The sequence below is a fragment of the Alosa alosa genome, chromosome 4 (genome assembly GCF_017589495.1).
Source record: "Alosa alosa isolate M-15738 ecotype Scorff River chromosome 4, AALO_Geno_1.1, whole genome shotgun sequence".
NCBI lineage: Eukaryota > Metazoa > Chordata > Actinopteri > Clupeiformes > Clupeidae > Alosa > Alosa alosa.
Window position 1 is genome coordinate 776,134 of NC_063192.1, and position 22,662 is coordinate 798,795.

Genomic DNA, 22,662 nt, shown 5'->3' on the forward strand with positions numbered 1-22,662 from the left:
TTAAACACCAACCCCTGAATGCCATGCACCATTGGAAAGCTTAGATCACCAGGATTCATTTAAGACCACTCACGAATAATATGGTTGCTCACAGCTGTAATAGTATTAGCGGTTAGCTAGGTTAGCTATTCAGCTAAAGCATAGCTAGCGAACAAGCCTACATACCTTTAGTCTCCCCTTTATCCACAACGACCATCTTATGGCACAGGATGCTTTTTACAGATAGCCAAGTATCCATGCGTGTGGAATATAAAATCAGTTTTCTTCTAACATATTTCCGTCAATATCTCCATGTATCTAGCCCTACGACGTAACGTAACACAGGTAGATCCAAACACATATCGCCGCTTTATTTACATTGTATGACTCGCACTTGTATGTATGCATACATCTGACCTAATGTTGACGTCCGTGAAACTCTCCTGCGTTGATTGACACCACTCACGAGCCAATCGGTGCCTAGGATGCAGAAAAAAACGGCTGTGAATGTGAAAACCGGATGTGACTGACAACGACGGAATCGTTTTGATTAATAGTTCGAGCCAATAGAAATTTCCAGTGAAATGAAGTTGATACACTTTTAGCCAATCGTCTGAGGTTTCCAACAGTGTATGACACTATACCATCATGCCTGGTTATCCATAAACAAACCCCATGTGTACCCAACTTGCGCTAGTTTCGTATATTTACAGGCAGCGTTTGTTTGTACTGCAGTAAGGCGCATGCCCAATATGGCAAGGAAGTACACGGCTGCAGAGACAGCAAAATGGTAATGGTATCGACATGGATCGACCAGGAGGCGTCTGGCTCGGAGGCCAGTCATGTGTCTGAGAATCCAGAAGGATTTTGACCTGGAGATGTGAGTATATTTTGAATGGCCTCACGATTTTTTCACTGGAAAGTTACTGTATTTTGATTATGCACAAGTATATCATGAGTATTATGAATATGTGCATCCGTGTATGAGCCATTGCATGCATGCATAGTGTCACGCATTGCAGTGAATTTCGCTTCACTTTCATTCGGGTTGTATGGGAGTGATTCTGAGGTCATCTTTAAAAACATGCATTTGCCATAATCTGACCAACTCAGTCAAACCGGGTCCAACCTGAATGGAAAGCCAGAGGCATACTCACTAATGGCGTCATGCTCCAGTTTACGGCTATGCAAGTACCGTCTCTTCTTTTCTTTTAGTAGATGCTGTAAACGTTTGAACTGGTCAATGTAGAGGGACTGCAACCGGATAAGTTTCTCCCGTGTGATTAGGGCCACTTCCTCAGCTGTATAAACACCTGCATGTCTGTATTTGTGAACATAAATGAGAAACAGCACATTTAAAAATGTATCAACTTTCATAGCTTAAGAGTTCACTATTTGTTAAGTGGCTACTACTGGCCTTGAATGATCAATTTTCTGTCATTAAGTGATGGACAATAAAGTTTTTTAAATCCTTTGAACTTGTTTTCCTAAATAACACAGAGTATCTATCCACTAATGAGGTCATCTGTGTGTGTGTGTGTGTGTCAAACTCGGCAGAAGTCTTCCTATGGGCACGAGTGAGTGCAGTGCCAAGTTTAATTCTGTTTGGATAAGAAATATTAGAAGATATTGAGATTGAGACACCAATTGAGACACCCTACTGCACACCTTGTGGATTATACCGCATATTCATGGTTATGGTATTTAGCAGACGCTTTTGTCCAAAGCGACATACACATAACAATACAAAGTTAAATTTAACAGTAAACAGTTTAAAGGTCCCCTGTGTAACGTTTTCAGTTGTTTGTTAACAAAATCAACATTTCCCATACATAAATGTGTTAGGAGAAATATACAGGGGTGAGTAGACAAAATGTAACGAAATAAACACCTAAATGTGTAAATCGGACTTTGTTATTGTAGTAGTGTGAAAGAATACATGCTAAGGTAGAAAATTAGCCCAAAATCTCGAAATTGACCAGTGCATGAAAAAACAAATGTTTTCACCTGCCGTGTCTCGACTTAATAGAACATTTTAACATAGAAATATAATCAACTTTTCAATAATGGAATGGCTGTTAAAGTGGATGAGGTGAACAGACAGATTGCTCTTCAAGTCTAACTTTAGCTGCAGTATCAAACTAATGCTTCCCAGTGTGGGACATTTACACACTACTAAATGCACTGTGTTATGGAAACAACCATTTTCTTTTTCCTCACATCCAATATCCAACTAAAAATACAAAAACAATTTGATACATTTGAACATGCTGCCATGGAACATATTCAAATTTGGAAAATGAATACTGATATGTGACATTTTTTAAACAGATAATCGCTATAAAATAGAACTATATAAATAAAACCCAGATTTTCAACCTCAGAAAACGGCTGGTCATCTAGTGTAATGAATTACATTATCTTTCTCGTTTATCCCTTTTCCTTGCTTAAAAGAGCTAACAAAGGTTGCTGACTTGTGGATGGCTCAGCACTAGTTTGAGCTTGACATTTACCTTAAGCGTCTGAGGCCTAGATGTAGCTGGCAAATAACCGCCTATTCCGGACGCTTTTTGAACCTTACATGGCATCGTATGTACAAAACTGATCGCACATGGATCAAAGCGCATTTTGCGTTCCACTGAAATCTGCGCCATACATACATACATACATACATACATACATACATACATATCAGAGACAGTTGAATCAGTATTCAGAGAATCAGTTTTCTTTATTGTACTATGTCAAAAGCAACCTTAACTTTTGTTTTCCTTTCTCTAATATTGTATTTTCACTTTCACAACTAGGCCTACTCTGTATGTCGCTGCTTGTTGGCCTCTTATTATTATGTATGATCGCTAAACTTCTATTCTTTTTAATGTCAATCTGTTAACTCCATTTAACTGCGCTTGTAATGCAGCTGTGGGCACACAATTTGCGTTGTAGTAGGGGCAGGGACAGGCAGTGATGAGTCCTGCTTGTATGAAGTGACATCATCTTCATACACTCTAAAGAATTTCCATACAGCTGACATGTTGCAGGTTAATCCGAGAGTTTTCCTACATTTGTGTGCCACGTGCACGTGTGCTGCTGATGTTGGGCGATGTTAATCATGCAGCGCGTGAGTGCAATTAACTGGCATAAAATTGGCATATCTCAGACTGACTGACCGGCCGGTCACTCGTCATGTCCAATGACGTGAAAATCGGGCAATTCCAGGTCACCAGCCGATCAATCGGTGCATCTCTAATCATTTGAAAAGTCTTTCAGTAAAACACTTTTTTCTGAATTGGCAGTCCCATATGGGGCAGCACTAGGTGGAAATTTGCTTCAGGTAAATCAAAATAAGCAATAAATTGATGAAGGTAGACATTGTCAATTCACTACTTACTTGAGAGGGTCATCATGGTCACTGTCAATGCTGTCTGCTTCACTATCTGGGTCACCCCTCCATGTTTGATCAAGAACTACAGGATCCTGTTCCTCATCACTCCAGCTGTCCTCATCTGTACATGATCAGTCAGGTACCAACATCAGTATTCAAACAATCTTCTGGCAAAAACTGAAAAAATCCTACATATGTCATAAATGTCAAGTGATTCCCCTAGATGTTTCTCCAGCAGCGGTGCTGTGTGCCGGAAGTTGTAGTCAAGCCATGGTAGGGGGTACAGGGGCATGCTAGCCTGGGTGCCAGCCGAACTTAGTCCCGCCCACAACATTTGAGGTCGGGAAGTTCAGTCTGGCATTGCTCCGTTGTGGAGCAACTATGCTTGCCCTAGACCTGGCGGACCAATCAAATCGGGCTTTACAATGATGGACAGGTGAGCAACAGCGCCTCGTCCATCACGTCATCTGAGCATGTTTAGATTAGGCCTATGTTTGCAACAAAAACGCTGTGGCTAGAAGGAAACATGGCTTTTAGATAGATAGATAGATAGATAGATAGATAGATAGATACTTTATTGATCCCCAGGGGAAATTCAAGAAAGACCCCATATAGAAAATCCATATTATTTAAAGGTAAACTATGCAGTATTGGCAATTTCCTTACTGTTTTCTCGGTTTTTGCTTCTTTTTCGCTGGCTCTGTCATGACTGAGAAACTCCATCGCTACCTTTTTCTAGCCAGTGCCTGGCGTGTATGTGTATTTGAATGCAGTAAAGCAATTCGTTACACTCGTTATACTTCCTGACACGGAGGCCGTCGGCCCGCTGGCCCACAGTTGCAAAGGTGGTTTTTCCGCTCACAGGAGCTAGGGGGAAGCGAGATGGCCACCATTCAACCCGAAAAAAGTCATATAACCATTCCAATGACTCTGAAGCTGTTAAATGAAGGTAAATTAAGCTAAAAAACTTGCATATTAAGCTAAAAAAAACCTGCATAGTGTACCTTTAATGAGGTTTTATCACTGAAAAAGATTATTTCTGAAAACTTTGGCCAAAGTTGAGATGTGGGAAAACTCATGGTTTCACTTTCATCAAGGGAAAACGGCGTGTTGCATTGTGACATGTTGTTCCCTCGTTCGTTTGAAATCTCTGATTGACCACCTGTTCGAGGGATTTGCGACAGCCTTTTCCAGCTGTTTATAACATGTTTGTAGCATATCAGTGTTCAACAGAATTATTTTTAAAAACCGAGGGGATATAGGCGATATCAGTTATAGAGGATATCAGTTTTTTCCTAATAGCCTACCCTACTACGTATCTCTTAGATTTCGCTAATGAGTGTTGTAGGAGATTGTCAATGGCATGTGCAGTAGGCTACCCTAACACCAAGGTAATGTGTGGTATACCCCCCATGATTTGTCCTTTTTTTTGGCCATTCAAACATGTTGTAGATTTTTATTCACATAATTTATGCCTTTTCTATCCAGTAGAGAACAAACAGAAATATAATGTGTGAAGTTATTGGAATGGAAATAAATGTAACCACCTTCAACATACTTTCGAAGACATTTAGTTTCAAGTGTGCAACAAATGTAGTCGATTTAGTAAGGGAGTGCGTTGGTTAGTTTAGATTATCTTAAGGGAGTGCGACGGTTAATTTAGAGTCGGCTAGCTTAGATTCCACTCGTTCACATGATGCACTGATATATCTGATCAGTACTCTGCGAGAAGTTCAGGCTGGTTAAACCTGGACTTGAGATTTTACTGGGGCAGTTATTGTAATGCCTCCAATTATCACCACTTTCGTTCCAAAATTCTAAAACAACGATGTTTATCAATACTTCAAAATAACATTTGATAAAAGAACCTTACATTTCTCAGTAGCCATAGGTGTCTAGATTTGAACAAAATCTGGCTCTTCACGGGAGCATTTACTGCCTGAAATATCCGATTTTGTTTACCACGCTCGGAGGTTAGTGATGGCCTGGTGGGTCGCCTATTTACACAGTTTCAACGGCACATGAACGGTTAGACGAGAATTGTCGTCATGAAATTAAAATTCCACTGGAGCTCCAAGCGGATGTGTACACGCAGCCTTACAACACTGTTTACAGCTCTTCGAGTCACGGTAAAATGTCATTTTTAGTACATAGCTCATTTAGATACACCTATGGTGTGGGTGCTTGCGTTTCTTTAGGAATCCGCTGTCTTGGTTTATATAGAAATGGATATTAAGTGACACATACACGCAAGACGGCGGAAATACGGGACCGACGGCAATAGGGGGAGTTCCGATAGGGCTGTGCAATTAATCAAATTTCCATTTTGGCCCCAAACAATCACAAAAATAGTATTATCAAGAAAAAAAAAACAATTTTGCCACATTCCGTGAAGAAATAGTTTTTTTGGAAATGCATACAATTTCACATACAGCGCACTGATTAACGCTGCTTCTTTAAGCCTCACACTCGACACGCCCCTCCCCTCTGTGCACAGGCCACTCAAGTTTTGGGAACCTTGCGCAACATTTACCGGCGTCATGACTCATTTTCTATTTTAAACCATCAAAACGGCCAAGTCATACTTTTTTTTTTTATGAAACTGGTGTCAAATATTTAAATAAATCTGAAAATATATTGTAATGAGTTTGGGTGTTTTTTTATTGTTCTCAAAAAATATGTATTTTTCTCCACGTAAAGTGCTATTTTTTTGTTTTCTTCATGTAGTTTAGCTACATTTTAAGTATGAAATATAATTTATGCCCATCGATTGAAATATTGATAAGTTTGAGGACATTGTAGCCCAAAACTCCTTCAGCTCATCATTAGTCTCCATTCATTTATGTGCTTGTGTTGCCCCTACCAATATGGCGGCCGCGTTGACATATTCCTTCTAATAGAACTTAAAGGACAATGCGGCATCTATGTATATATACACTACCTAAACCTACATAAACCTAAAGTACTGGACAGCAAATCATTGCAACCCCTACTGTAGAGTATATTAGAGTTGGCTAAATGCTCTTTGAGTACCAGAGGAACTCACCTGTGCATTCCACACTATACACTTCAGCGTTGCTCCGGCCATAAGTACTCAGCTGGGAAAGAAGCAGCTCTGGGGACGGACCAGAGGAAGCCTTCCTCAGGTGTGCCTGAAGGGCTAGTGCATTTCTGTGGGTGTGCTCTGCGCAAAAAGCCACTCTGGTGCAGAAAGCCGAACAAGCAGGAAGGAAGACAGACAAACATGCTCAAAATGAGTTTGAGATTGGTCACATTTAATTCTACACCTGATTCATCAGTCTTCAGAATAGCTTTACAGTAAAGACATTTAAACACAACCCTAAAACACCACAACATACACCCAAGACGCAGTCAATGAAAGCAAAGGCAAACTTTTTGTTTGCTATGAATTCACTTTAGCAGCACACACAAATTGTCTGAGGTAGTTCTTGGCAAAAAAACTGGACACTGGATATTTCATAAAACCTATTAATCAAAATCAGAGATTTGTTTGGAAAAGTATTCCTGACATTGGAATGTGCTAGCCATCCATAAACATATAAGATAATGGCTATACAGCTTTAAGTTCCTAACTTAGGGTGCAAAGGATTGGAAAATGGCTGTTAAACGTTCCAGACACTTTCCAGGGGAAGTTAAGTTGGGGAATTTTGGTTTTGTTGGCCAATATTCCAATATACAAGTTGGATAATTTGTCAATAGAGTACCGAAGCCATGACGTAGTGTTGCCAAGGCAGCAATTTCACTGGATCTAAACAAATCAATCTAACTATCGAAATCACTTAGCGGTGGCTTTCTTAATCTATTTCAATAATTTTAAGTTTCTAAGATGTTAGTATATTTGTTTACACTGTAGGAATCATATACTACAACATATATTCATACCAACACAATCAAATTCGTGACTACAGAGTTTTATTTTAGCATGGGTTTCCTCTGTAAAAGAGACCTGCATGTAACTTCACAGCATGCGGTTAAATCCTTAAATTCACGCACGTATTTTGGCTTTATTTTTTAAGCAAAAAACGTCACTCTTAGCAGCCACCAGTCTTTGAGAAGATGTGAAATTAGGGATGCACGATATATCGGCGGCCGATATATTATTAGCCGATAAGTGAAAAAATGAAAATATTATTATCGGTCCGATAACAGAATTCTGGCCGATAATTTGCACCGATATTTTTTAAAGTCCTAATTTAGGCCTACGTAAGGTCCGTCTGGCTACACTGAGCTAGCCTACTTGAGCTTGGTTGGCTATACTTTTTCCTCAATATAATGTCAGCGGTGTGAATGTATTTCACCACTCTAACAAAATCTGTGGATATGCGTTCATTTGGGAATCTGTGCATCTCAAAATCCTCTTGTGAATGATCCGCCATTTAACCCTAACAGAGCGGAGCTCAGCCCTATCTAGAGCCGTCTTACCGCGCTTTACCGCGGTCGGGGTAACAAATAAACTCGTTAGTGGAAAGAGTACATAAGTAGGCCTAGTTCTAAGTTGTGTTTTAGTATTATATTTGCATTACTTTAGCTTGGGTTTTGTATTATTACCTAGAAATATGCTAACCATTCGTGCTTCAGTTGCAGACAGGTCATCATAATAAGTCATTAAAACCTTCGAGGCTAACGCCTTTCATTTCTGCTGCAGCAGGTTGTGCGCAACAGAGTAGACGGACACAAGATACAGTCTGAGGAGTTGCAGCTTTAGTCAGTTACCCGCAGTTGAAACTAAACCTAAGTTTCCCTCACAAACTCTGATTTGGTCGCTATACTGTAGCTTATTCCAAGCTGAGCCGTTTATGAGCGTTTAGTCCTAAATGAAAACGATTCAAACTCTCTAGCCACTCACTCGCAATTCACTGACGTCAGGTTCACTTAAAAGGAGCCACACATACTGTAGGGCAGTGGTCACAAACCTTTTTGAGCCCAAGATCCCTAACCTCGCCCTGAACAAAGGCAAGATCTACCTTGAAGCTTCAAAAGAAAATCAAAGCTAAAATACTTCCAATTGAAGGCCTTTTATTTAGGCAAATGTATCAGGTCAAAAATATCACATCCTCCACCCCCTTATACAGGCGTCAATGACATAACACTTTAACATAGTCTTTACTTACATGATTTTGGTTTTGATTTTCTAATTGAAGTGTTTGTGACAATACGTCATGATAAATTTAATGTTTGATCGCTGTTTTGGTATGAAGCATCTTTCACGTAATGAATGCGCACTCTACAAAGTGAAAGTAACCTAAGCCTAGGCCTACAATGCACTCCGTGTCTGTGCACGTCCGCAATCGATTACATTCTTCAAATGGAGAACAAATTTCTGATCGCTAAACTTTTGTTTTTTATTTTCTGTCAGTTAGCAGTTGATTTAGAAGCACCTAGCATAATTTGACTTCAGCGGTGACGAGTCCTGTTGAGAGAGAGAGAGAGAGAGAACCTGCAATGTGGTGCTATGCGCGTGTGTGTGTGTCTGTATGGGGTTACGTTCGGTTCAAGTCAGAAGTTGGTTCGTCCGGTCCCTCATTCACGCTGCTCCATTATTAGATTAACGTTATCAGACAGCACTGTAAATGTATGCAGGAATTTCTCACATTATGATGGCTAGGTCTTGAATAAATCATGCGCTATCCCGCGCTGAAATGTACGCCCTGTAAACGTTGGCGAACATGTGGGAATTTGGTGACTGTTTTTAATTGTCCTGTTATTCTCTCTACTGGGCAAGTCCAAAACATAGACTGTATAGAACTGGACAGTGTGGCTGCATTCTACAGTGTTCTATGGAATTGAAGCCGCCGAGGCGACACCATCTTGGAAAATTTGGAGCCAATTTGAAGTGCGGCTGCACAGCAAAAGTTGAAGCATGCGCAGTGAAGAGGAGTTCGCGGTCAGGCACGCCCACTCAGTTGCCACTCAGCGAAGTTAAACACGCCACTTGTCAAGTGAAACCCCCCCCTTCTCCTTTCCACAAGCAGGTCGACTTCGGCCGAAGGCTAGCTGGCTGGATGAATTTTACGGCTGTGACTGAGTTAGCTAAACAGTACAAACAACAATCGGTTTGTTCTTGTCTGGTAAGTGTTGCGTATCAACTGAAAAGTTTTTTTGTCTATTGGTGTTCTTAAATACGTCTAAGAGAGCTTATTATGTTGATTATAGACTGTGACAATTTAGTATGGTGAATACTAATGAGCTAACAGAAATACATGCTAACGTTAGCAGCTACATTAACGTTACCGTTAACGGGAGGCTAAGTTAGTCGTTGAAGTGAAGATTAGCACACAGCTCCCTTAACAGTCGATGCATGATATACTTGGTTTTATTAGTTGTTACTGTTTTCAAATATCATGTATGCCATCTCAACATGGAGTAACCATTGACTGTACATGGGGATTAATAACACTAGACAGTCAGTACAGTATATGATGTGATAAAGAAACGGTATGATGTGATAAAGCAACGCAAGTTAACGTTAACATAATGTGAAGCATGGACCTCATCAACCTCATGTTAATGTAACTACTAGCCAGTTTGCCAGCTTTGCATTTTTTCTAACGTTAACGACAGACACCTCTGTTAGAGCTACTTCTGTGATGGTAGGTCGGTAGCATAGACTGTAAAAAATAGATCGGTAGGTCAGTAGTTGTAGACCGCATAAGTGAATGATCGATAAATGAAACGCCTGCATTAAACACTAGCTGCTACGCCAAGAACCAGTCACTTCTCGGTGAACATTTGAGAAAGACCTTAGTTTGTCATCTAACGTCCATGATCAGTCATACTGATAGCGTTATTTTTCAAGCTGACCTTAAGTTAATAACATTCACACCGCATATTTAAATGTGTAGTTAACATTATAGATAGGCTGTGAAGTTTATTGCACACATATATTTAATTAATTGGTATTACTAGTGGTGTTGAGTGCCTGATTAGATGCTTTGTAATGTCGTAAAATTGTCTGACTAACTTTTTGCAGGTAAGATATGGGGCCATCCTTAAAAATATTTTTGTTTGCCGTAAACCGACCGACCCTGTTAATTTAGAACAGACCCAAATATTATTTTTTTCCCCTTTTACTCCGACCGACTTGCCGGTTGTAAACTTGCGTTAATACCGACCGATTGTTTTTTTTTACTCTAAACAACCAATACAAATGCAAAAAAATAATATTTCTTTAAGTAGGCCCAAGTATTGTGAATATAAATTGCCTACATGCAAACGTGGCTCACTTAAATAAAACCCTGTGGCGTCATCTCTACACCATTGGTTTTACGCATGTCACACTATGGCCTACGCTTCGTTTCATTCACACAAACTGATAATGCTTTTACTTGGCACGAAGTTCTGGAAGAACTGTGGCCAGATCTTTTCTCATCCCTTCTCCCCCCCTAGTCTAACGGTGACCGTGTCAGAGTATAGAAATTGGTTGTGGTCTATTTAGCATTTCTCAAACTATGGGTCCGCAACATGGAGACTGCTGGTCCGCGGAGTCGTGGAGTGAAATTTGGCCCGGTGCTTCATTTGATAATTTGCTGCGCAGTTGATCAAGAAACCACGGATCGACGAAAAAATAAAACAAACGTTTCTGCTATCGAGGTCATTAAACATGGAGCCCTACAATTAAGTGGTGGTATGAGCATTCATTCAATGCTGGCGTCTCTTGAGAGAGAAACTGAAACTAATCGATAGCGTTGGTATCAAAGCTCCGCTTCAACCTGTTGGAAGGCTATTTATTTATTTAATTAAACTTAATAGAACGGCGTTGTTTTTGGAACTTCCTTAGAAACAGAGCAGAGACTGTATAATACACTGTATAGCATTGAGTATTGTATAGTCAAATTTCAATATAACGCGTGGCCAAGAGCTATTGTAGCCTTCTTTCTGGGTACATGTAGATGAGCCCTATGACCCCAAAAGTCTGCCATGACCGGGCCTCAGGTCAAAGAAGTTTGAGAAAGGCTGGTCTATATAACCTGCATCAGAATGAGGTTTGCAATGGTGCGCCTGAAGGTATGCGGGTTGAAGACCCAGTCAGTTCACGATCACAATATGCACATTTGTGTAAATTCATTCCTACGTAATCACCATGACTAAAATTGTACTTTTTTTTTTTACTTTGAATCTTGAAAGAAAAAAAAAAATATTGACCTACCTACCGACCCACCCATTTTTTTTTTTTTTGGCTGTTACTGCAAACAAAAATATTTTTAAGGATGGCCTGGGTGATGGCTGAATGTACTGGAGGTGGCGGCAAGGTGGTCTCCATGGTCTACATTAGTCTGCAAGCAAGGGAATGCCTACGTGAAGATGTTTGGCTGGGGTGGTCTGAGGTGGCATGTCCTCCCCCTTTCTCCAAGTACCCTGACATCCATCTCCCTGACATCATCACCCACCGTCACTGGATCAACCTGAAGCCCCTTATACATGGGACATGGCACAGCACCACTACGTTCTGAAAACACATGACTTTCAATAACTTGCATGGCACCAAGAAAGGTCTGCCTCTGCTCTGAACCTTCTGTTAATGTGACATAATTTATACTTGAGGCTGTACACATCCCTTTGTTTCTATTTTCTTTATTGATGTCACCCAAACTTCAACTTTCTGTATGCCCCTGAACTCACACAAATTGTAAATTGCAATGCGCCATTTAACTAGTGGTGTAGTCGAGTTAGTATACCCACCACTACAACTAACTATGAGCAACCCCAAATGTTATTAATGTCCTTGCCTATTTTAAATGGGTTTACTGTGTAGTCCTGTGTGTCACGTAGACTATACCATACCACGGTCATTTAACTGCCTTGGTATTTAAGTCAGAGGCCATTGCTTAGTATTTAACTGTAGCCTACACAAAGATGTAGATGTTACAAGAATATTAATATCAGAATAATTATTGGTTGATACTAAATCAATATTGAATGGTTTTTTTTTTTATTTCTTTTGTGTGATCTATCATTCAGAATGCTGCAACATGACTGGTCTTCAATCAGCCAAAGAGGACACATCGTAACTCCTCTCCTAGTTACTCTCCATTGGCTCCCTACAGTAGACAGAATTAAATTTAAATCTCTCACTTTGGCCTATAGGACACTGACTGGATCTGCTCCTTGTTATTTTAATTCAATGATCAAGATATACATCCCCAACCGCCCACTGTGGTCTTCTGATGAGCTTCTGTTATGTCGACCAGTCTTAAACGCTAGGTCAAATTCAAGACTCATTTCCTCAGTGGTTCCATGTTGGTGGAATGAGTTGCCCAGTGCTCTTCGTTCTTGTGATAGTTTTTGGTCTTTTAAGCATTTCTTATACATTATGGTTTGTATGCAGTAGTACTGTTTTATTTTCATTATAGGCTGTTGATTAATTTGACATTGTTTATTATTGATATTCTCCTTAATGTAGTATTACCATGTTATTGTTATTATATTATTGATTGAATGGGCATTATTATTTATTATTGTTTTCCCCCTCATTGTTTATTTCATTAGGCTATTGATTGATCCCTGTTTTAAGTATTATATTGTTTTGTATTTGTTAAGGGTAACCATAACCATCATCATAATGTGGTATTTTCTTATGCACTTGAAACAAAGAATAAAAATGTTTCTTTAAACGTAGTACCACTTTAAACACATCACACACTGAACAGCAAAGTAGCTTCCTGATTATGTGTAAAATGTTTACAGAGTATCCGGTCCTGATGTAGTAGGTCCATGTTATCATATTTTTACAGCTGACATGAAGGCTGCAGTATTACATTTTTGATTTATAATGGGAGCACCCTCTCTGGTGAAAGACTAGCAAGCCTGTGGTAGAGGCATACGATTACAGACATATTGAGAGAGCCCATCAATGAGTTGTCACAGTTTTCAATTTAGATGTATTAATTTGAAATGATGTACGTCTACGGGAGGATTTACACATCACTGGCAAGACCTGATCAAATCATACTAATGCAAAATGCTTCTCCAGCAGTGCAATCGCAGGTAACAACGATACCTTAACGCATTTTCAGATACCGCTGTTCTGAGCATACTAAGCAAATTGGCCATTTGTAACTTTGAATCCCTCCTCACGTTAAGCTATGGTCCAATAATGTGTTCACTAAAACACAAGTAACGTTATTTGTCGGGCTTCATAAATGGGCATACCGAGGTTGTCGACCTAGCAGGCTAGGTGGCGTTTTTTGCCATTCGCAAAACTAAGCAAGAGTTAACGTTAATAAAACTTTACATTGCCTTCTCCAGTGACAAAGTGTATTCAAATGAAGTTGCAATGATGATGGCGGCAATCACTGGTTACGTTAAACCATTTGAAACAAGTAGGACTGTAAATGATGGTGACTATGGCTAACGTCACTTCGGATCAATATAGCAGAGCCCTTTTACTTTACCCATCAACTGGCTAATGCTAGCATGATGTAGCATGCTATGAGCTAATATACTTAGCATCTACGAAAGAACAGAACATATCTTTTTTCACAAAGAATCTGTCACAACTAACAACGATGTCTCTTACCAGCAACTACACAATGTATGACTATCAATATGTATTTAGTCAGACTGTGATAAGATATAGCCTAATTATGATAACAGCAACACTTTTTTAGGTTAGATTATGTGTCGAAATCAAGTGAGCGATGACGCGGTAGTGTCTACAGCCTAGACGGTAAAACATAATGGACAAAGCGTCGTGTCTGCAGCCAGCCAGCTGTCAATCATAGGTGTAAACACGCCCTTTTAGATTTGTTAATATAACATTAAAAAAAATAATTTCAGCGAGAAAAGAAAAATTGTGTGTATTGAAGCATCTTGAAAACTATTTTTTCGAATAAAAAAAGTTGTTGATACAAAAATAGTTTTAGATGAGAAAAGTGACACGGAAAGTTGGCTACTTGGCCATTGAAATACATGGGGATGGGCGGAGTTACACATTGTACTGCAGCCAGCCACCAGGGGGCTCTGGACTAACGCTCGCATCACTCTTAACAGACGGCACACTGTCCAGTTCTATATATACAGTCTATGGTCCAAAAGATCTACTGGTCGATCGCGATCGACGGGTTGGCGACCACTGCTGTAGGGCTAGGCTACTGTTATGTTGTTGACTGCCGTACTATTGAGGACTATTATGAGTTCTGTCCATCATTTGGTGGTAGGTAAAATTACTGCAATACAATTATTTGGTGGTAGGTAAAATTACTGCAATACAATTATGCTTATTAAATGCTTTCCCCAAATCACTTTTCACAATTTTTCAAGAGTAATATTATCGGTTATTGTATCGGTATCGGCCACAACAAACCAATAAATATCGGTTATCGTTATTGGCCCTAAAATTCCATATCGGTGCATCTCTATGTGAAATATCCACTGGAATTTTGTTTCTTTATGTTACACCTGCCAGGGAATCCGTGTTATGTGGGTAAGCTGCTGCCTAGCAGGCAAAGCACGTTTAAATGGCTATAGCCTACATTTAAAACAATTTATTAGCTAGAAATGATGCCACATGTCTACATTCAATGCTATTTAAGCCACTTCGAAAGTTTGTTTAGATCCAGTGATTCTGCCGCCATGGAAACGCTACGTCAGACTTCGGGACTCTATTAAATGGTATTAGGTAGCGTACATTTAGCATTTACATTTTTTGTCCAATCAGTGCCCCATTTCTTATGACTAGCATACAAAAAAATTCAGCCTGATATCTTAATTTGCTAAGATATCAAGCACAATTCGAATTGCAATTCTGCTTCCTGTTTGCTACCTCAATTGAAATGCAAGTGAAATTCAAGAATTGAATTGGAATTTAAGAGCCAGTTTTTAATTCAATTCTAGAATTTTGCACAAGCCTGAAAGATATGTCTTTTCAGTTATGGATAGACACAACCCAGAAAACTGCCCTGAAATCTAGTATTTTATGTTTACCTTTTTGTAAAAAAATATATATTCCTCTCCTTTCTCAACCAAACCATATTTTTTGCTGAATATTTACAGACTGGGGTAGAAACGTGTAGATTTCTAATCCACACTGGAATTGCTGTCTTACCCACCATTTTTGTTTTTATTGGACTAGTATGCACATTGTAGCCAACTTCTCTGCACATCATTATGCTGATAAACAAACTCAAATGTACCGACTATTGGTCATTCCAAATAAATGAATTAAATATGTGTGTGTGTGTGTCTGCCACTAGTGGCAAACTTCTGTATGCAAACATTTTATTTTTGTAAGGGAGTAGTATATTTCTTGAACTTCCAGCCTTGTAAACATGTAATGATCATCATACACTTTGAAGAAGGTAGCTAGTGTCGCGCTGGTCCCAGGCGCTTGGTGACGTCACACATTGATCGCACAGTGGTCAATGTATGATCGGAGTGTAATCGCAGCCTTTGCGATTAGAAATATGCGTTTAATAGCGTGATAATATTGCAAATGCAATTAATCGTTCAGACTTGCTCGCTTTAGCAATTTGCCAAATTTGAAATTCAACAGCGAACATGCAGAATTCACTTACCCCTCTTTCTTTTCTGGCTTGGGGGCAGCATTAGGGCAACGCTTTCCATTCTTGTTCGAGACATAGCTGCATTGCTTGTAAGGGGCACTCTTGTCCTCAAGAACATGTTTGATGCAAAACTCAAGGCCATCAAGGCATGGTTGGGAGCAAGGTCGGTGACTGTATGAGCAAGTCTGGGGCTCGATAGGGCGCACTGGCTGCACCATCCTTCCCCTGCTGGAAGGTAGCACGTGGATACGAATCCGGTTCATCGTTATATCTGAGAAAACAACAATTATGTTGTTAGTGCTTAATTTTACCAGCAGAGAAATGACAAATTTGCCATTCCTAAAACTTGCGAAAAATGTTTTTACACACAGTGCTGCAATATGCTTAATTTAGGCATCAGCCAGACATCACTTCATAAGTGGTCCAAAACACAAAAGCTGTGGCGCAATTGGTGAATTTTGTTACCCTGAATGAAAAAAATGTGTTTATGAATTGTTTTTTTTTTTTAGAACAGTATTCCCAAAGTGTCTTCTGTCCACTGGCCGGCTGTCAATGTATAACAGGTAGGCTGTGATGGGTAGCCTACTGTACATTATTACATACATATTTTTCTAATTCTGTAATTGATGTTGAAATACTGTAAAGGGTAATGATCAATAGTTAGTAGCTCACTAACACTTAGTCTAGTTGCTAGAGATATTTAACCCTTAGAACCCTAGGCTGTTTTTAGGGTATTTTTCACTACCTTTATTCATAAGGATTTATTCTGGTCATTGTAAGTGCCACACACACATATTATATATCGTTTTTTTCAGCAGAGACTAGACTATCCAGATCTGCCATCATTTCATGTATTAGTACTAGCATAGATTTTATTTAGATTTTTAAGTAATTAAAATATAAAAAGTGTATTATAAAAAAATCTTACATTTCGACATGTATCTCACCACAGCAAGCTCATAGCTCTACATGCATTTCATGTGTGTGTAGGGCAGACCGTCCTGAATCGGACAATATAATTGCCATGTTGCTGGGATACTCTGGGGCTGAGCAATTTACAGAAATATGTGGTGTGTGATTTAGGAAATAAATGCCATTTTTTATTTAGTGATGAAAAATAACCTTTCTGCGCTCCATATCTGTGACACGAACTGATCTGACTTGACCCAAGTTTGCGTGTTAGCATGTGTGGTGTGCACTGATAATGATTCTCAACTTTTTACTGCATTGCCATGAACAAAGTAAAGGCAAAAAAGGTGTTTCTTTGTTGAACAAATTGGGATGCAATGTGAGCCTTGAATTGGATGCCATGCAGGAATTTGCTAGGATCTCAAAACTGGATTATGAACATGCTTTGCCATAGAGAAACACACAATAGCGTTGGATTATAAACATGCCGTCACAAAAACGTGGGGTAAGTCCAGTTATATGAAGTTATTATTTTGCTGTCACTTCGTCTGTTTTATAACTCAGAAGGATGTACTTGGTATCAAATGATAGCTCTGTCTCCTTGCATATCTATCCGATCACGGGTCCGCGAGTAATTCAAACGAGAGTAATGGGTATGCAGCGTTGGTTTGTGTACATGACGTTAATATTTTGCAGTCACTTTGTCTGTTTTTATAAGCCAGAAGGATCGATATACATGGTACCAATGGATAGCCATGTGTCTCCTCTTTCATCTGATATGCTTGCCATATCTATGCGATCACGAGTAATTCAAATGAGAGTAATGGGTGCGCAGGTGAACGCAGAGAAGTATAGACTGTAAATATGATGCAATTTCATTTAATTTCATGATTTTTTTAAATTTTCATACTTGATCGTACAGACAAGTGCGTAGTCTCTTTGGAAAGCCCCACTTCTTCTCTGTCATGCAATAAAGGTTTCATCTCGCTGCAATGAACAGTCGCGGAGCAATGTAAAAGAGAAGTTTTTTGACGCACTTTGCGTCAATCGGGTTCTAAGGGTTAATTAAATTCAATATTTTGTCAATTGCTAAGCCGTAGCGTACCCAACCATCATGATTCGTATATTGCCAGACTCCAGACAATCACATACATCAATATGAAGATATTACTGGCATGATGCCTGGTGACATGAATGCAAAAACATGAAAAATCCATGTGAAGCAAATGTTTTTTCCTTAATAGTATTTCCACATCATACATTCCCAGATAAGGAAAGCCCAGACCGTCCTGAAAACAAGATATAGCATATAGCTGACCCTTACAATGGTACTTTAAAAATGTTTTATTTTAATAGACCTCTGAAGTTTGCCCACAAAAAAGCTGCCATCGATTTTTCCAATGGGAAAATAACATGGGGATTTTAAATTATCGCACCTGGAAAAACTCTGAAATGCAGACGTTTTCCTGAACACACTTTTGTCCTCTGCCTTCGAGTGGATACTGTGATCTCCGGTAAGTGTAGACGGTACAGTGGGCAGTGCTTCGACTTGGCCAGCTTCACTCGCGGTCCGCGCGTGGGATCACGCGACTTTAATTTGTATTTTTCCAATGAGACGCTGCAACAACCCAAACAACCGTAGATGGCTCAAGTGAGCAGGGTGTCTCAGAAAAAGAAATGGAGCCTGGAAAACCCTACACAGACTTCACTACAGACTTTAGCAGACTGGTTTAGAAATAATTGAATAGCCAGAAATATGCCTGCCCTGCCCTAATAAAGAAATATTTGGTTAACTGCGAGTGAATCCCGTTTGCAGCCGTAGAATAAACACAGGACAAATTAAACATTCTGGTTTTCTCCGAGTGCAACGATGATAGACAGACATCATTTGGACAAAATATAGACAGGGCTGCCAACTTTTCAAAAAACCTTGGAGTGAGATTTGGTGGGGCCAACCAAAATTTTGCTGCGGAAAATTTAGTTTGGCTCATTCAGCATTATACCATGCAGTAGGGGTGTAACGGTACACAGAAGTCACGGTTCGGTTCATACCTCGGTTCGGACATCACGGTTCGGTACGAGTTAGGGTACAATGGAGGGAAAAGCAAAACCAAAAATGCAGAAAGCAATTTTTTTTATTGTGCATATATCAGGCTGTACCACATAGCTCAGGGAAGAGACTGTATGACACTATCTGCAACTGCCTGAAGTGTGTAAGATGTAGGGTAAACAGTACAATAAGTACCCAGACTCCATCTGTAAGTTGTAAACAAAATAAGACAATCAGCTATAAAACTTAAAATAGGCCTACAGCATCTCTTATTTCTGAAAGTGCAAATTACATAGAATAATGATTTTTAAAAATCCACTTAAGCAAGACCTTCAACATCTGCGTTTAGTTGTATATGGAAGGGTCTACAATTTGCCTCAATATTTTTCAGTGTGTGTAGAGTAATAATCTAGCCTACTAACTGAAAATATCACACTATTTTGCCTTCTTTTAAAAAAAGAAATTGCTCCTTTCATTTCATAAACAGACTACAACTACAAGTCACATGACTTTGCCCTTCGACGTTAACTCACCGTAGCATTGTTTATTAGCCTGGTTAGCGTTGACACTTACTGTCTATGCACTTAACACTACCAGCTCCTCATGTGAGAAGTTACAAGTTACCCCAACATAAAGGTAATTACCACGCGATTTACATGGCTTTCTGTCATTACGAAATCATTTAATTTAAGCCATAGGTTTTGGCTCTATTTGTATGTGTATCCAAAGGCTGGTGAAGCGCAGGGGAAGTTTTTTTTTTCTTCTCATTTCGGTGATTGGTAGCCTACATCATCTGGGTGATTGCTTCGAACATGTGTAGCATATATTTCCACTCACATACCCAACAACTGCTGAACAACGCCGACACAGTTTTTATCCACCTCTCTCGCCTGTACTACTGTAACTGAAGTTCTCAAACTTCATGAAGAGACCAGCGGATCCTCTAATGTGTGTCGCCATCTTAGTGCTACCATCTCTGACTGACTGACTCGACCAACGACCTGACAAAAAAAAAACAGGCCAATCAGAGCTTCAGAGCTAAAGGCGAGGCTACAGATTAGCGTTAGGTGTCGGTAAAGAACTCCCGTGAATCCTCGCTACTTAACAGTATCGATGACATTAATTAATACGCACACGAATTTTATGTTTTTTTATACCGTGTATTCTCCGTGTAAATTCATGCACCGAACCGTGACGCCCATACCGTTTCGGTTCAATACGAATACATGAACCGTTACACCCCTACCGTACAGTAAAAAAAAAAAACTTACATCAGTGGTTCTCGGGTGTAGGGACCAGGCATGGACGGATTTTGAACTTTCTGAAGTGTCAACCTGGTAGGTCAAATACCTGGCAGATGAGGTTCAACTAAACTAAACCTATACATATGATATCACACATCGTGAACGTGCGGAATCTAAGCTTTCCAATGATATTAGCACCAAGTTGCTGTGATAAATGGTTCGCGAGTGCAATTTAGGCTAATCATATGCATTTTGCACACAGTGCACACCCATTACTCTTGGTTTAATATTTCACTAACCCTTCACACAACACGTGGCAAACCCAATATCAGAATAAACAGCAAACCGTACCGAATACGAGGATATAAAGCATGCCTCTGTGCAATAAGTGGCAGATGTATTAAGGGCTCCCCACTAATTGTTGCATATGTGGAAGGGGGGTTTGGGGGTACTCCCCCAGAATTTTTTTAATTTGTTTAATGTGATTTCCTGTATTCTGGTGCATTTTGGGGATGAGCAATACTAAATTCAATCAGATTCATAGGCTACATCCTGATGTGTTGATCTTGAGGCAATGATTCCATGCAAAGGCTTGGGCTTAAGGGGTCCCCTGACACCCATTTCGCCCCAATGAGGCTATGTAGAAATGTGTTGCAATTTCAAAACCGGATTACTCAGGAACCACTTATTGCACAGAGGCATGCTTTATATCCTCGTATTCGGTACAGTTTGCTGTTTATTCTGATATTGGGTTTGCCACGTGTTGTGTGAAGGGTTAGTGAAATATTAAACCGAGAGTAATGGGTGTGCACTGTGTGCAAAATGCATATGATTAGCCTAAATTGCACTCGCGAACCATTTATCACAGCAACTTGGCGCTAATATCATTGGAAAGCTTAGATTCCGCACGTTCACGATGTGTGATATCATATGTATAGGTTTAGTTTAGTTTAGTTGAACCTCATCTGCCAGGTATGACCTACCAGGTTGACACTTCAGCGTGAAGAATACTCAATAATACTCAAAGCATACCTGAAGCCGGGGAAATGCGGGGGGGAATGCGCCTGGGATGGCTTCTGAAGCATCGCAAATGAGAGCAAATGTAGAAAATTCCACAGACGGGGTGCTCTTGAACCCTCTCACAGTCTCTGACAACAGGTAGATCTAGATAGGCTAAACTCATTTTTCAGGCATCTGACCGACCGTGTTGACACTTCAGCGTAAGAAATCGGGGGTGTGGCGTGTGAGTGTGTGAAACTATTAAAATGCATGTGTCTCACGGCCAATGCGTGAGAGTTGGCACCTATGTATAGAGCATATTAACCTCCGTTGCTCAGCCAAATGCCTTCCTGTTGCGTCCTGTTATCACGGAGTTACAGGCAATAAACGATTTTTGATGGTCACAAGTTTACTTCATTAGCAGTTTATTTTATTTTTTTTGATTATTAAAGAGTGTTTTTCATTTAAAGGTTTGACTTCGTGCTTATTCAGTAGAGCATTTAGTGCTCTCCCCAATCCCAGACGATCACATTGCATGTTTGTTTGTAATGGATGCAACTGCGAGATAGGCTATGCGTTTGATGGCAATGAGTTGTTAACAGACATGAACCAAGACATATAGCCCAGCAGCAATCTAGGGACTGTTCGTTATTTATTGAAGGGGCCACCGGAGGAATTTTGAGTGCTTCAGTCAAAAGTTGCATGACCCTCTCTTGCCTGCTAAAAATTGTTCAATGACCCTCCGACAGAATTGTTAAAAAAGACATGACCCTCCCCTGCCAATTGTCGCTGTCTTCCGCCCGCGCCACAGCCACACACTGTGATTACGTTCTTAAATCAATCTTTCCCGTGAGCTTGCATGCTACCAGTCCTTCCTTTTCAAATGTATTTGCCTGTTTGCACAATTTCACAAATAATCATATGTGATTAATAGTATGACAAATAATCCCTGTGCACGGGACCTAAAACAATACATGCCAACTTTTTCCGTGTTCCTCACGATTTTAACTTCCCCCCGCTGTCTTGCCGTTTTAATGTTTTCCCGTAGAATATCCCATATTTTAATACTCTCATAACAGCCCTGCCATCGGGCCTGTCTCTGTGTTCCCCTGTTGCTACCCCTTGCCCTTCCAACTAAAAACAGATGTCTTCAAATCATCGTTTTCCTTGCTTGAAGGCTAACTTAGAGTGATGTTAACCTATTTAAGTTTAACGGTATTGATTGTCGGAGAGCACGCGATTCATTGCGCTTACATGTTCGGCCTTATGTCTACGTGCACACCTGAGGCTACTCAGCTACAAGAGAAAGAATTTCCCCTGTTTGTATGTTCACTCCAAGTTGTCTTACCATAACTTACCAACTCTGTACTGTAGACCCTAACTGGCTATTTATATTTTCTGTGAAATAAGCAAATGTATTTGTTCAACTTTATGAAGCAAGTGCGATAGGCTACTTGGAACATAATACATTTGACAAAGGACAGATGTATGTTGCTAGTGACAAAATATTAACTTTCAGTGTTTTACGATATCTTTGTCATGGGGAAGTGTTTTTCCCCATGCATTTATTCTAGG

At 39.9% G+C, this 22,662-nt stretch overlaps 1 protein-coding gene across 3 annotated transcripts in view; it reads right to left on the minus strand.

Annotated features, from left to right (window-relative positions):
* kansl2 (KAT8 regulatory NSL complex subunit 2) overlaps positions 1 to 22,662 on the minus strand; it is a 53,087-nt gene that overhangs the window by 22,642 nt on the left and 7,783 nt on the right. For 2 of the 3 annotated variants that reach the window (XM_048240732.1, XM_048240730.1), the window contains exons 2-6: positions 15,898 to 16,156; positions 6,411 to 6,565; positions 3,371 to 3,485; positions 1,137 to 1,300; positions 397 to 459 (exon numbers count right to left, since the gene is read on the minus strand). In XM_048240732.1, coding sequence (XP_048096689.1) covers positions 397 to 459; positions 1,137 to 1,300; positions 3,371 to 3,485; positions 6,411 to 6,565; positions 15,898 to 16,148 — 748 coding nt within the window. In that variant the 5' untranslated portion in view covers positions 16,149 to 16,156. The remainder of the gene's footprint in view (positions 1 to 396; positions 460 to 1,136; positions 1,301 to 3,370; positions 3,486 to 6,410; positions 6,566 to 15,897; positions 16,157 to 22,662) is intronic. The other variant, XM_048240731.1, reaches the window with a different exon arrangement.